The sequence below is a fragment of the Sinohyriopsis cumingii genome, chromosome 4 (assembly GCF_028554795.1).
Source record: "Sinohyriopsis cumingii isolate HCF-2022 chromosome 4, ASM2855479v2, whole genome shotgun sequence".
Lineage (NCBI taxonomy): Eukaryota > Metazoa > Mollusca > Bivalvia > Unionida > Unionidae > Sinohyriopsis > Sinohyriopsis cumingii.
The window spans coordinates 627,945-645,063 of NC_142964.1; the positions used below are offsets into that span (position 1 = coordinate 627,945).

Below are 17,119 nucleotides of genomic sequence, written 5' to 3' on the forward strand. Positions count from 1 at the left end.
TTTATTTATTTTTTTGGCCCATTTTTCCCTGGTGTACAGATTCAAAAAATCTGCGATTCTCACGATTTTACCAGCAGATTGATACTTATCGTTTCCCCGCGTATATCAAGCAAATTTCCTTTCTGATCCGTTAGTTTGAAATTTATCCTTGACAACAATCGATTATGACATCTTAGGTAAAACGGATTCACTGGCTCCTTTATTATCAAATAACCCGGAGAGGCGCTAGGTGAAAACGAATACAATATAAATCCCTGCTGCGCCTGATTTGACTCTGACGAATCAACATTGTAGCTGCCCTCGACAACATCCGCGTGAAGATAAATCGCGATAACTTCCGTTATGTTAACGATACCTGGCGAGATATGCCGCCCCTGCCCGGCGGGATCGTTATTGTGTTTGAGAATCGATTCTGATTGTACTTTTTTAGTCCACGCGGCATGTAACTTCGGAAATAAATCATCGATGGTATCAGTAACAGATTTTCTCATTTTATCAACATCATAATCGGGGAATTTGAAATTTGGTAGCGTTTCCTCGGTTAATCCAAATAATGTCATAAATTTTTGTTTTTCTCCTGAATTTTTGATCAACTCGAATTTGCTAATAGGAAGAACATAATCGGCAATTGATATATCGTCGACTATCGCCTGAATAAACATACCATGATAATATTCAACATCATTCGCGAGTTGATTTAAAATTTTCACGCGTCCGATAATTTCGCTACATGAGCCTGATTTATTTAAGATGCATTCATGAAAGGATTCCCGCAATAAATTTAAATGTAATTTATGTTCTTGATTAAATTCGTCGAGGGTTCTTCTTACCAAGATGCCTTCTATGGGGGCTATTATCCTGTTAATGTGGGTAGCGTCGAAGATTTTCACACCGGGGGGAATTTTAGGAAGAGGCAACCACGAGAGAATTTTTTCGTCCCTAAAATTAAAAGCGAACACCGTCAGGTTAAATTTGTGGTTGTTCATGTAGCTGATGGCGCTATCGATCAGAAATTTGTGTTTGATATCTCCGTACCATCCTTCGTCGGTGGTAAAATCTTCTTTTTTTGGTTCCGGTTGCTCTGGAGGAGCTTCCTCGTGAAAACCTGGAATAAAAACATCTGGTTTTTCTGGTTTTGCCAGAGGTGCGATTTCAGGCCAACCTAATATGGTCCTAATCGATGATTGGTAAATATCTACCATGTATGGTGATTTCACTTCTATCATCGATGACAGTGTTGGTTCATGCGCAGATATCTTTATTCCCGGGGTAGCATCGCCGGTTATATTTGATATTCTGGTGGTAAATTCCTTATCTAGTTGCTCAATTTCGTAACTGCCTGTTGGTATGCCAACGACGATCCAATCAGGTGTTCCATCGGGTTTGTTTTTGTTGGCAAAAACAAGTGAATTGTTTGATAATAATCTGCCAAATGATTTCGATCTAACATTGGGCCAGCTATTGTAGACACGCAATTGCGTTAACGCAATTTCTTTGACGCTGATTGGTGTTGAAAAATTAATGCTAAATTCTGGATTGGTTGAGCTTAACGATATTAGTGTTGTTGTCGGCGGTGTCGTGTTTGTCACGATCTGAGCTAGTTCGGACATTATTAATATTCATTTGTTCAATCTCGGAGTAAATACTGATCATCAAGGAAAATTCTGGATCGGAGATAACGCCATCGTTGAGACTTTCAGAAAGCAGCGATGATAATTTCGAATACGCGCTGTTGACCTTGGATAGTTTACTCGTGTATAGAGACAATTTCTCACTCGTGCATGAAGATATCTTTTTTGCGATGATATTGAGAACACCAGCGATTGTCGTTGTTGACGAGATTATTATCGTTGCTGCGATCGGCGCGATTGTTGTTACCGCGGATAAAATTATTCCAGCACCAGCGACTATTGCACTTACCGCGTACACAGCAACATCGATGGCAACTAATCTACGCTGGTATTTCTTTATTTTTACCTGATACTCGTCGAGTAGCTTTTTTAGCGAATCCTGCCATGAACGCGCCTGATTGTATCGGTAGTCCGATGCGGTCATTTATTAGTATCTTACGATAACAATTACGGATTATTGCGTATATTCGGATAAAAATTCGAAAAATATAGTATAATACACTGGTCCCATGTTGGTTATATCTGGTGGTTCTAGCACAAATGTGACCTCGTAACCTGCGGCCATAAAGTAATTAAAATTTTCGTCGAAAGTGCCATGTGAGGCTTTTATTTTAAATTTTATCATAGCTTGAAGAAATATTCGATATACTCCAGTAATTGGCGGGGTAAATTTAAATATGTTATTCTCGGGTGTCCATGCGCCCTCTTGTGTCTCTACCATAAATGGAACACGGCATTGTATATTTTTTGTTTCTACTTCCGCTGGTATCGAAATACGCGATAATCTTCCAAGATTCATTGACGATATGTTTGTGTTGATATCGTTAATTTTTGTAGATGCGTCGAGAAGATCCTCGTTGATTTTTTTTATTTTCTCATCTGTCGATTCACGCATCGCGTTAAACCCCTTAGTAAATTCGGGAACAACAACATCGCTGAGGTTATTAATTTCCTTGTTGATATCGTCGATTGTTGCTCTCTGACCTAACGAGATATTTATTTTGGTAATTTCCTCGTTAATGGATTTTACTCTCTCGATGAGATCGCTGTGTGATGTTCTATCGGCTTTTTGAAAAATTAATGCGCGTGCCGATTCAATATCTTTGTTGATTTGGGCGATATCTTCGTTTATTTTCTTTGTTTTCTCGATGAGATCGCTGTGTGATGTTCTATCGGCTTTTTGAAAAATTAATGCGCGTGCCGATTCAATATCTTTGTTGATTTGGGCGATATCTTCGTTTATTTTCTTTGTTTTCTCGATGAGATCGCTGTGTGTAGTTGAGGAGGTTTCGATGAATTTTTTTATATCCTCGTCGAGTTTTTTATTGAGATTTTTTGATGTATCGTCTAGTTTTTTAAGATCGTTAGTTAGCTTGGTAAATCTTTTTATCATTCTGTCCTGAAGATCGTCGTGTAATGCTTTATCGGCCTTTAGAAGCATCGCCGCTGATAGCTCTTTGTCGGATTTTTCTACATCCGCGATATTAGCCTTTAGTGGCAATACCGCTAATAGATCAGTAATATCAGCTATAGATTTCAACACTAATTCTGATTGGCGAGTAAACTGACTAATATGATCATTATATTCTTCTCGCTTGATTATATCAGCTATTTTCACGTTGCTGGTTTGTAATCTTCCTTCGGTATTTTGAAAAACAGCAACTTCGCCAGGATCCACCTCTGACAGCGATAGAAGATTGTTAATATCGCTCTTGGTTGCGAACTTTGATAGATCGACGTCAGTCACTTCTGCTTTTTCCTTCCTGTAGATAAATCTACCGTAAATATCAACCATGATATTTATCTATGACATATTCAAATACAATTTTATGATACGGACCGGATGATTTTGAAATTGCATCGAGGACGTTAATTGATTCAGGGCCGCATATTGGTGGATCCGCTAATGTCTGCGTTGGAAGTGTCGAATACCAAACCGGAAGTTTCAGCGAAGACACATAGTTGATAAATTCATTTGGCGGTGCTAATCCGTACGAATCAAAATAAACGACTTCGCGAGGATTAATCGCGTAGGCAACCCAGTGTGTGCCAGGGCCGGTATTTTTATCGAGATTAATTATTCCTGTCTCGGTAGAGTTTGGTTTGTCTGGTAGTTGATCTCGCATAAATACACCTCTGAAAAATTTTATTTTTTTATTCTTTGTTTCGCTAAGTAAATCTAAATTTGAATAGGCCGTGCTAATCTTAGGCCGGATCCGTATGGGGGACTCCTTAGATAAAGGCCGTTCCCCTTTTTTTTTACCGTATCTTCCTCCGGTAATTTTTCGCATTACTGTGGAGCCTAATTCAGAACCTAAACCTCCGAGCGCGCCTAATCCGAATGCTTTTCCAATCGCCGGAAGAGCCATTTTCGCTAGCCCCAATAGAGCAGCAGGGAAAATACCGCCCGTTTTGACCATGTCTCTGATGGCGCCTATGGAAAGGCTCACATGAACGCCAGAATTTGCTGATTTGGCCTTGGTAAATCGTTCACGTTGACCTCTAGTTAGCGACAGTTTGTTAGGCCCACCGTGAATCTGATCGTTTTTCAGTGTTAATTTCATACCGCATCGCTTTGATATCGCTGTTTGGAGTTTTTTCATCTGACCTGGGGTCAGAGTTACACTGACGTGTTCGTATGGCATATTAATAATCGCTTAATCTAAATTTGGAATTTGTCACATGTTCTCGACAGGAGCATCAATAATTCTCATTCTGCCACTGATGCCTTCCAAGATCATTGTTCTATCACTGAGGATTACCGCGATGGCTCTTGCTGCTCCGGCTGTGTTAATTCTGGCTTTGAAATGAATATCGACAACAGATTGTTTTACCAAATCGAGATGTTCCAGGGAAAAGTAATAGATAGGATAGCGAGTATTAAAATCTAGCTGTGATATTTGCAATCCTGTATCGATATTTTGATCGCGGCCCATGAAACTTAGCAATCGATGATACGCGCGGGCAGTCGAATAGTTGTCAAAATTAATTGATATTTCCTCCGATGGTTCTTGCTGGCCGTTTATTCTCAGTGAAACGTTTGTTGCATCGAAATTATCAAATATCATGTGACTGCGATTTTGATTATATCTATCTGCGTTTTGGAGAACAACGAAGATGTGCCTAGGTGCCGAAGCGCCCTGTTGTGACGCAATTCTCCAGGTAAATATTCCGTTGATATTAACATCGCAGGAGTCGGTCATCGTTGTCAACCAGGATATGACGGATTTTCCGCCTTGATTCATGAATGATAATAATTTTTCTTCCTCGAGCATCGATGGAGTTATCGCTGGCATCCACAAGGTAAATTTTTCAAGGACCACCTTACCAATATTAACATTATCCGCGCTCACTTCTCTCCAGATAGCTCTGTTATTACCTTCAGGGTCTCGAATAAAAGTCATCGTGTGTTTTGCCCCGTAAATAACTTTTCTGAAATGTCTGCAAAATCCAAAAATGTGAGATAGCGGAATTGCACAGGAGAATCTTCGTTCATCGCCAGTCAGCATAGCTCTCCGCGTGGCAAATCCGAGGTTATAATCGACATTGGAGCCAACTATTATATCCTCAAAGTTAGCAACAACAGCAGGAGGAACAGCGCGATCAACAGGTCGTCTTTTGTCATAAAAGGTAGAATCAGGAAAGTCGGAATTATCCTTGGCGAACATCATACTAGGACCGGCTGATCTGGTAAAATCATCCGAGTACCTGGCTAGGCCTATAATCGTCGTTGCTACATCAACGTTGTCCGTAATTGATTCGATCTCTCTTCCGTCAATCATGTAAGTGGCGCTCTTGAATAAAGCCATGATACCATTGTTAACGAATCCGACTTGAAAATCTCTTTCATAATTGGTATCGTTTGTCCTAACAATTTTACCAACAACTTCGATATACGCCTCAGATGGAAGAAAATATCTTGTTGTATCGTGAACTTGAATTTCCAAGCGATTATTCATATTCGGTGTCACTGCTTCGTACGAGAAATACTGGAAATCCCGCACGGATGTGTCTCTACCTACAGGCTCGTCCATGTCAAACACTTCATTTGACACTTGTGCGAACATTTATTATTAAGAATATCATCTAAAACGAAGACCGCTGCCTGAAATGAAGCTTGTATTTGCTAGATTTGTCTTAGCAACTTTATTTGCTAGATTTGTCTTAGCAATTTCCTTTGCTAGATTTATGTTAGCAACTTCATTTGCAAGATTTGTATTTGCAATTTCCTGCGCTATATTTGTCTTAGCAACTTCCTGCGCTAGATCGTTTATTTTTTTATTTGCTGCGTCGTTTATGGCTTTACTGACTTCGGGTGGCATTTCTCTGGTGATGGGTAATTTGACGGGTTGTTTTTTGCGCACTAAATTTAATATTTTACTTTTGACAGCATTGAAACCCTTGCTGGCCAAATTACCGATACCAGAAATGGCAGTCTCGCCGATCTTTCCTATTGCTTTTAACCCGAACTGTTTGATCACGGGTCCGATTTTAGGTATTATTCGCGTAACGAGACTTCCAATGATATCACCGAATCCATTGCCGTGGATATATTTGTACACGGGCAATCTAGAGTTTACTATGCGGATCTGTTTGGGTCTGCGCTGATGTTTGTGAACAATCATGTTATTTCAATTGTGTTGTTTTAATCGATGAGCTCATCGACAAGTTCTTTGTAAATGTGAGAATTGATGATGCCACCGCGGAATAACCGCTGACAAATATCTGAGGCTTCGTTGATTACTTCGCGAGAGTTATTTCCGGCTCGTTTTCCTCCGATTAATACCTCAAGGCGAGATACATCGTTGACAACACTGTCAGGGCAAACGGTATATCCGCTTCCTGTTTTTGGTTTTGGAAATTGCGATGGCGATAACACATCCTCGAATACTTCTCCTGACGATGTCCCTGATGACGACGTTAGTGGCGAATATATTTCTGGTGAAGATGAAGGGGTACCCTTAAAAACCCAACCCTCTGCTGGATCAATACCCCATCTTATTTTGGGGGAAGGTAAGGGACCCTTCCAGTTTGTCAGGTTGGGGTCGAAGGGGGGTAATGGTTCTGAAGGAAGTTGAAAGGAAGGGGAGGAGAACTGGGGGATTAACGTGTCACTCGCCACTTTAGGTGACGGAATTTTCCTTATACTCGTAAATCTGTATTTAATAACATCTGATGAAAATTTTGAAAAATTTTCATCATCATATTTTACTGGTTTTCCTAAACCACCAAAATAAATTATCGCTAGCCAATCAATTTCTTCAATTTTATTGGCAATATCCTTATTATTCAAAAAAAATCTTTTATTTTCCGGAGAATTATCCGCAGCCATCTGAATTCTTGAACCATCGTTACTGAGTAAATGCAACAAATTCTTGTTCAAATAATTATCAGCTGATATTTTAGGATCAATTGTAAACGAACCATTACCCGCAGATGGTTTATATTCGCTTGGTTGAGTTACTGGTTCTTGATCACTCTGATCTTTTTTCTTTTTTGATTTTCTCTCTTTTTTCTGAGGTGTAATTTTTTCTTTTGGTCTAGCTCCTAATTCCTGTGGTTGAATATCTTCTTCCTGTAGTTGAATTATTGGTTCCTGTGGTATTACTTTTCTTTTTCGTGTTTTAGCTTTTTCTTCCTTCTCCTGTTGTTTTCTTTCCTTCGTATGCTGTTTTATATCTTCCGCTAGTTGCTTATTACGATTATATCTATCATCTGCTGCTTCTAAAAATCTTCTAAAAAATGGATCCCTTTCACTCGCCTGTGTTTTTTCCGCATAAACTTTATATAACATACCATACCAACTATTACGGGTTTTATATTTTCCCTTTCCTATTTCAGTCAAATATTCATTTCGAACACTAAACATATCTTCCGCAAATTGACCAATTCGATCTATGGTATACAGTGTCGAGAGCGGTCGTGATATTATTTCCCATCCCTCATCGGTGAAATTTTCTCTTAAATTCTCGATATTAAACTTCCCTTTTTTTACTCCCGGTTTTCCTACTACGGTTTTTCCCTTACTACCTGTTTTATAAGCAATTGCAGGTTGTCGCCCTTGTGCTGCTGCTGCTATTGCTAATCGCTCGGGTAATGTTCGTGATTGTTCCTCAATACCTTTCAACATAGGAAAAATTCCCTTTTTCTTCGTATCTGGATCTTTTTCGTCGCCAAATACAACTTGCTCGATTGTTCCGGTAACTGGCTTCAACCATTTCGATGATACCTCGGCAATTCCATGTTGTACATCTTCGTAACCACGAACATTTCTCTTGAATAATTGTTTTGTCGGGATAAGCTTCTTTAATGCCGCTAATTGCTCTCGCGCTAATCTGGCAGAATGAGGCTCTCCAACTGTACTAGCTTTCGGACTCATATTATTTTCAACTATATTGTTTTAATGCGAGGTAAAATTAGGATTTGCAGCCAAACTTTGCAAACTTTGTCGACACCAGAATAAATTTCCCCCCCCCCCCCTAAAATCTTTGTTTTTTCCTTGTCCAGAATCATTGATTTTGCACACAAAAATTGCAATCGGGGTTGAATTTACGCAAATTAATTTTCGTAGGAAGGCTTATTTTTGAAATCTGAGGCTTCTACGGAGAAAGTTCTCGTAGGAGGCTTTATTTGGTCTGGAACGTCTGGTCTGTACAACTTCCCTGCTGCTATTGGCTTCTCCCGGAGCAGCTCAGTTTCCTAGATAATATACATCCAGATTTTAAATCATTCGCACGCTCTGACAAGAGACTAGCAGTAAATTTCGAAGAAAGGCTAAGGCATACGGGGTTCGGGGGAATAGCAATTCTTTATAGGAAATCACTCCGCGTTAATCCTTTGTCGAGCGCTGGCAGTGACAGAGTTTTAGGGATAAAGGTAAAATGTAACGATAGACTTTAATATTTTATATTCGGGGCACTTTTGCCATCAGCTAATTTTCCTGTTGCAAGTTACTCGGAAACTAAAGGATCAGTTTGATATTTTCTGCAAAGAAGGCATTCCCGTACTTGCCGGAGACTTCAGTGGTCAGCTAAATTCACTGTTTAGCTCCAAAGCAAATTGTCTAACATCAAACGCTAGAGGCACTATTCTGGAAAAGTTTCTGAGCGATAGACATTTAATATCTGTTAATAGTCAATCCATTTGTGAAGGGCCAGATTTTACTTTTTTCTCAACCGATGGCAAATCAAAATCTTTGATAGACCATATACTATTGCAAAAAAGTAAATTCGATCTAGTGGTTAAGGCAGAAATAATAGATGATCATCCTTTGAACATTTCAGATCATCTTCCTGTAAAAATAGAGTTGGTCACACCTTTAGTACATAATGCAACAATGGCTGACGAGCATATCATTCATTCCATAAATTGGAAGAAAGCCTCAGCAGAACAAATGAATAGATTTAAGGAAGCAACACGCAATGAATTGTTAGCGCAAATGCATAAAGCAGAACTAGCGACGAATGTCGATATTGAAATTATTATTCAAGACACCGTAAAGATTTTACATGAAGCAGCTTCTAGGTTTCTCCCCATAAAGAGGTTTTGCCCATACGCTAACCCCTATTGGAAACTATTAAACGTAAAAAAGTTTCACACGGAAATGCGGCTGAAACGCAGGGTATGGATTTCTAATGGTAGGCCAAGAGGCTGGGAATATATATCATATGCGAACTATAAGAAAGCGAAGAAATTGTTTGCAAAGAATTATTGAAAGCTAAAGAAATATACGATAGAGAACAATTTAGTGAGCTTGAAAAGGCTGCAGAGATCGATATTTCTACTTTCTATAAGTTTATACGGAATAAAAGAAATAAACGCGATTACATTCACGAAATCGAATCAAACGGAAAAATTGTACGCGATCACGACTCTATTAGAGAGTTATGGGCAAATCATTTTTCCAGTTTATCACTGCCTGACAATACTTATCTGTACGATGAAAATCATTACCAGATGGTCTTAGCAGAGGTCAGAAAACAAACTAAAGAAACCTATTCACACTTTGATGAAGTTGTTGATAAAATTCCCACTAGAGACGAAATCAGTAGTGCAATTAGCTCTCTCAATAAAGATAAGGCATGTGGCCACGACAATATTGTTGCTGAGCATTTACTGTTTGAAGACCCTCCAAGCAGTGTACAATTACTTGAAATTATATTCACAAAAGTGTACGAGGCCGAGAAGTACCCGTGCCACTTTAAACAAGGTTTGGTTATACCAATATTCAAAGTAGGAGGAAAGAACAAATTAGATATGAATAATTACAGCGATATAACTATAATTCCAGTGCTTCAGAAAGTTCTAGAACAAATTATATATAGTAGACTACTTATATTTTCTAAGCAGATTTCTTTTCCAAATCCATTGCAACAGGGTTTTAGAAATTTATTGCGGTAGTATCACTGCAGCGTTCTGTATCAAAAAATCTATATGCTACTATTTGGATAAAAATACTCCTATCTATGCATCATTTCTTGATAATGCTAAAGCCTTCAACACAGTTTGGCATAACGGGTTATTCTACAAGTTGTACAGACTTGGCATCAAAGGGAAGACCTGGCGCATCATGAAAGATTCGTTTGAGAGAGTAACAAGCTCTGTTTTATATGCGGGCAAACTGTCCAAACGCTTCGATATTAGGCAGGGTGTAGGACAGGGCCGTATCTTGTCTGCCTGGTTCTTTCTTGTAATGATAGATGATTTGATCACGGAATTAGATTACACTTTGCGAGGTCTAAATCTTGTCGACCTCCACCTGCCTTGTGTCTTATTAGCAGATGACACAACTCTAATGTCTAACTCGCGTCATTCAATGCAACAGCTGCTTGATACAATTTCCGACTATGCGAAAAGGTGGAGATTAAGATATAATGCAGATAAAAGTTGCACCATCTTGTTTACTAACAAAAGAACGACTGGTATACCTTCTTTTATGCTTGACAAATCTCCAATTCCGGCAGTGAAAAGTAAGAAGTATGCCGGCATACCTCTAAAATACAACTTAAAACCAAACGACGCGATAAAAGAAGCATGTGATAAAGACAAACACTTGTTAAACTCTTTATATTTCATTGGTATCAGAGATGGAGGAATGAACCCTCTAACAAGTCTGAAGATTTGGAAAAGAATTATTCTACCCTTGGTCCTATATGGATGTGAACTATGGTCAGGTATCACAAACTCGAATATAGAAGAACTTGAGTTATGCCAGAGATATGCAGCGCGACGTATGCAAGCTTTCGATAAATATTCGCCTACGGAGGCAACGAGTAGTACTTTAGGACTGTGGTCAATGGAAGCATACATAGATAGGATGAAATTGCTCTTTTTCAACCGATTGTGTAAGGGCGATTGGACTTTTATCTGGAAAAAGATTTTCATTATGCGCCTATGTCAGTATCTGAACAACCCGCTAAAACAGACGGGATTTATACCTGATATTGACAGAATAACTAAGAAATATGGTATGGGAAGAGTTCTTTTAGACTACGCAGCAAGAGTACAAACTGAAGAAAAACTCGTCTGGAATCGACATATTATTGATATTGTTCAAAACTATGAAGAAACTAACTGGAGAGCATATATGGAACTAAGGGGTGACTTAATTCACTTCAGAAACATTCATTTGGACTTAAAACCAAGTAATATATGGTTTCTTGGGCGTAAATTTCCATCCATGTTATGGCCTCTCTCTGAAGTAATGAAACTATATATCATGCCTGTTGGTAAAGTTATGGTATGCAAACTCTGTGGAAAAGAGACTGACAACAGAGCGAAACATCTTATTTTAGGCTGCGAAATGCTGCATGAGGAACGAAACGTTTTCTTTGAGAGAGTGATTGACTCTTTAGAAGTGAGAGACGGGATTAACTTATTCAATCAAGAAGACGATATATTGTTGGAGACACTTCTTGGAAGTAGGGTTGACTGCATGTCGTCTATTGACGATGATGTATCAAATAGGCTCATGTTGGTGACCGCAAACAGCATAGCTTCATTCTACAATAAAATGTGTGCCCTACTATCAACTAACATGCTCTAACATGATATAAAAAGTAAGTAGTAAACTAACATTAAAAATAAACAATTAAAGGCCAAAGTCTTCTTGTCAAATCCGCAAATTTTTTGTATGACAGCTGTTTGTGTGTATGTTTATGTATTTGTTTATGTATTTATTTATTTATTTATTTATGTTTATTTCCAAGAGATTTCTATATGGTTTTCTGTATTTATATATCTCATTTTGTAAATGCATTAGTTGGCGATGTATATATCATGCTTGCGTTCTCGTCTATGATGTGTCTCATAATCCTATGATATGTATAATATGTATCTTAGCAACCTGATATACTCTTTGTTGAAGAGGTAATTAAGTCATTTAGACAGTCAGTCATAGATAAATGCATGCACGCACGCATACCCACAAACAAGTATATATATGCATAAATACATGCGCCATATGAAGAAAAAAAAACTACATATAGAATTACACTGTTATAAGTTTTTCATTTCATTTTCGTTACTATCTCGAATTTAATGTTAAGCACATAACACTATAGACGTATTAACTTTTCGAAATATTATCATCATCAAGCAACTGTTAAAAGATTAGTGTCTTGCTCCACCAAATGACTGCTGATTTGCATAATTGCAGGTATTGAGATATTTCGTTTTGTCAATACGGTAGCTTACACAGTATTACTATTGTATTTTTGTCAATTTTCTGTTCTATTTTATGATCTTGTATTATCATGAATTTGTTTAATCTGACGTAATCTCTTTTTTAAGAGGAAATAAAGTCAGTCAGTCAGTCAGTCAGTCATACATACATACATACATGCATACAATCATACATACATACATACATACATACATACATACGTGCCTTCTGTGTTGTGGCACACTCATATGAAACTCGAGAAAGAAAGATATACATCGTACACGAGATCTTGTATAAAATGTACCTTACCGTACATGAACTTATTTGAGTCAATGTTTAATTCATTTAACTGGAAACACATTGCACACTTTTGGGGATAACTAGACTTCAGTTTTCGAAATCAGTTTGAGTCTGCCCAGATATAGGAATGTTTAGTTTTAGACCTAAACTTACTAATTAAACGGTAAATGGGAACCAGTCCAGAAATGGGTGAACATTAAGATATATGCGTTTGAGGCGCCATGATTGAGTGGTCACGATTAGTTGATAATGAAAAGAAACATTTAGAAAAGAATAATTCTTCTACTACTAAAAGCTAAAACAAATAGAGAAAATATTTTATTGATGAAATTTCCGTCCTTTTACGACCTTGACTTTGGAGTACTCATTACTTTAATTAGCACCTGAAACATTTGGTAAGGAACTGAAAACATGTTTCAAACAAACGCATAAAAGAAATGACGCGCGACATATGACTTAGGCTGCAAATATATTATAAACGTTGAGAATGTATAGTGACATATATATATATAATATAAAACATTAACCTGTACATTTTAAAAAAGACATAGACGAAAATTCCTCCAATCAGATTATTCTTTACATAAACTCGTTATCATTTTGTGATACATGATGCATGCGTCTGTAACACTGATTATTATGTTAACATTTTCCTACAATTTAATGTTCTCACATTTATCTTATCCAAGTCCAATCTATATTCTGGCAATGGACAAAAGAACATGCTGGTTTTGTTAGAAACGGTTAGGTCCGAATCGTTAGGTGTACGAATCCAGTAGCGTTTTTGCGCATTTGGCTCAGTCTCTACTCTGTATATTGGCCGAATCACAAAGAATGCAGATCGTGATTTTGTAGACTGCACAGAGCGAAACTTGTGCCAACCTTCGCTACAGTTTGACTACTGAATGATGGAATTCCTCACAACCAACACATCGATTTATGTACATAGACTTAAAGAGTAGAATGTGGGGAGAAAACTAAATCATCTGGTATAAACGAACGTTTTATAGCATAACATAACCTTTAATAATCATCTTATCATGCATACATACATACATATATACATACATACATACATACATACATACGTACGTACGTACGTACATACATACATACATACATACATACATACGTACATACATACGTACATACATACATACGTACATACATACGTACGTACGTAGTATAGTACGTACGTACGTACGTACGAACGCACACACACATATACATACATGCAAAGGCAAGAAACGTATTGTAATTAAGGAAATGATCTCATAAGTGTGATCATTAAAATCTTGTGTACATTTATGTTATTGTATCCATTTCTTTTCTGGGGAATTAATTCCTGATTTAGAGTTAGCCCCTTCTTTGCAAGTTTCTGCTCTCTGGTACACGTTTAATTCTATTCCATTGCCGTATTGGGGAATTAATTTCCGATTTAGCTCCTTCCATTTACGATTTTACTGTTACACATTTCATTCCGTTATGGGGGCGCTCACCAGATAATATGTACTTTTGAGAGAGTGACGTATGTAAGGTGAAGTAGTTCACATTTAAAACATGCACAATGGAGAGAATGTTGGCATGCCTCTATGCTACATTAATGTAATGTGGATGATATTTCTTTTGGATATTGTACGTTTGGAAATTTTACATGATTTAAGCACACTGCTAACTAAAATGACTGCTCCCTTGTGTTAAAAAATCAGCCTGAATTAGTCTAAAGTACACTATACATAGCAGCTATTAAAATAGGGAAAATGAATTTTGCCAGACTAGACAATACCAGCTTCTGAAAGTGCAATGAATGAATTACCAAATATATAAAATGTAAAAAAAGTTATCGGCTCTTTTTTATACAATTTACCTCTGAAGTTCAATAAGTGAAAATGACCAAGCAGAGCTAGCACTTTTTTGAAAGGTGCAAATCTGAAGTAAGGCCAAGCTGTATACTCTATAACCCATAGTACACCCATCAATCATATACCAAAATAAAGGGAATTAAAGGTTCTTTGCATTATACCTAAGATATACAATGTCTTTTTTAAATAGCCAGTATAACCAGCGAGGAAAGCCGGGGAAATTCTTTTTCTTTAAAATCCTAACCTTTGCAAAATACGAAACTGTAGAGCGCCACCTATGATGCCGTATTGAGAAAATTTATTACCGATTTAACTCCTTCATTGTGAAGATTCTACTGTCTGGTACACGTTCCATTCTGTTAAGATACCTTATTGGGGAGTGAATGCCTCATTTAGCTCAATTTTTTGTGTAGATTTTACTGTCTGGTACATGTTTCATTCTTTTACGATGCTGTATTGTGGAATTAATTGCCGATTTAACTCCTTCTTTGTAAGATTTTACTGACTGGCACACTTTTCATTCTATTACGATGCCATATCGGGCAATTAATTCCCAATTTAGATTCTTCACTGTAAGATTCTTCTGTCTGGTAGACGTTTCATTCTATTAAGATGCCATATCGGGCAATTAATTCCCGATTTAGATTCTTCACTGTTATTTTCTTATGTCTGGTAGACGTTTCATTCTATTCAGATGCCATACTGGGGGAATTATTTGCAGCACTTTACACATTAGTCTCAGATTTCATTAATATCAAATGTATTCTGTGTCTCCCTCCATGTATTAAATGATGCCATTAATACACAAAAATGCTTCGCTTTAGTTGACCAATACCCCCCCCCCCCCCAACAAACACACACATTGGTACTCATGTGATCTGTTCAAACACTATCAATCACCAGTATGTTTGATATTCATTTCAAAAATATTAATCAGATATCATAACAGTCAATGATACAATAAAGAAGGCTTCGTTTTCTAACTTGTTATTGAACACTCGTTGCGCTTTTGTATGACCGACTTTGTCTTTGAATGAATAAAACTGGCTCTTTTTTCACACAAGTTTCCTTTTGACGTTACATTTAGTGGATATCATCCACTTAAGCCTTGCTTTTGTAGCTATCCCATACTTGAGTAACAATAATACTACACTGATTGACTCAATATTTCTTTATTTTGAAGGTTGTGCATGGCGAGCATCTTGAACGGAGCATGCGCTGGGACCGGTGGACTGAGTGGTCTCCTTGCGCTGCAAAGTGTGGAACAGGCGTTTCCGTCAGATCACGTGCGTGCCGATCTCTGGTTGATGGGTGAGTTTTTAGACGAGTAAAAAAAAAAAAAGCCGGTGAGATTTAAATTACCATCTTTGCTTCTTTTTTGTTTCAAACGTTGACATTGCTTTTAACGAAATTATTTCTATCGCGCTATTTATATCACGTGATAGCAATTAAACACAAATCAAAATTGACTTATGGATCATTGTACACACATATAGCACAACATAACACTGGTCAACAGTGAAATCATTACTGACTTGAAAAGGCCCTAATCTGTAGTATTTTGGTGTGCCGAACACGAATATAACCGTGAAAAATTTGTATTGGCTCTCGTTTTGAAGATATTCATATACCTCATTTTCTATGTTTCACTGTGTAAATTTCTCCAGTAGGACTGCAGCAACATCCGGAATAATGATGTAACATTGCATAATACCATCATGCTCACATCATCCACAGTTGATTGCATCATTTTCTGATGCAATGCAATACTAATGCCATGCGGCTGCTGAAGTAAGTTGACGTCAGCAGTGTACTATACATGTGTAGGCCTATTATACTAATGCCAGGTGGCTGCTGAAGCTGACGTAAGCAGTGTACTATATAAAGCCCAATCAGATAGGTTCAGCATTTAAAATATTTTAGACGTTGTGCGAGACAGTTCAAGCTACTGTTACATAAAACTTATTATTTTATCCATTTACGTACAATAAAGAACAGTAATGCCTCGAAAGTGTGTTAATACCGCGGACAATTTTTGCTATATTTGTGGGGAAGTGACATTTGCCAACCAGAAGAAAAGTATCAATTCTCAAGTGAAGAAGGCATATCATCTTTACTTCGGATGCAAGGTGCTACATGTACAACACAGCTTTCACAGTGGTTGAATTGCAAAAGGTCATCAATGCCGTTTGCAGTCCCAATGGTGTGGAGAGAGCCAAGCAACCACCTAAATGACTGTTACTTCTGCTTGGTTCCTCCTCTTTCCGGCGGAATAACGAAGCGAAAGAAGTCGAGAATAGTCTACCCAAACATTCCGTCTGCATTGAGACCAGTTCCACATGGTGAGGGACTTCCTATTCCAGAACCTCCAGCAGAATATTCTCTTGATTCATCTAACGAAGACACAGGTGAGTCGACCTGTTCTTCTCCTGGTCCATCAGCATGCAGTGATCCAGATTTTCACTGTGGTGCATCATCAACCCCACACAGAATAACACAGGAAGAACTAAATGACCTGATTCGTGATTTGGACTTATCAAAGAACAAGGCAGAATTGCTAGGATCAAGACTCCAACAATGGAATCTTCTAGAAGAAGATGTCACAATTACTGCATATCGAAAGCGCCACCAGCAATTGGAGCCTTTCTTCAGAAAGGAAAGTA

General features: G+C 37.8%; 1 protein-coding gene across 1 annotated transcript in view; it reads left to right on the forward strand.

Annotated features, from left to right (window-relative positions):
* LOC149800520 (thrombospondin type-1 domain-containing protein 4-like) overlaps window positions 1-17,119 on the forward strand; it is a 217,447-nt gene that overhangs the window by 179,050 nt on the left and 21,278 nt on the right. The window contains exon 3 of the mRNA XM_089954454.1: window positions 15,640-15,767. Coding sequence (XP_089810580.1) covers window positions 15,640-15,767 — 128 coding nt within the window. The remainder of the gene's footprint in view (window positions 1-15,639; window positions 15,768-17,119) is intronic.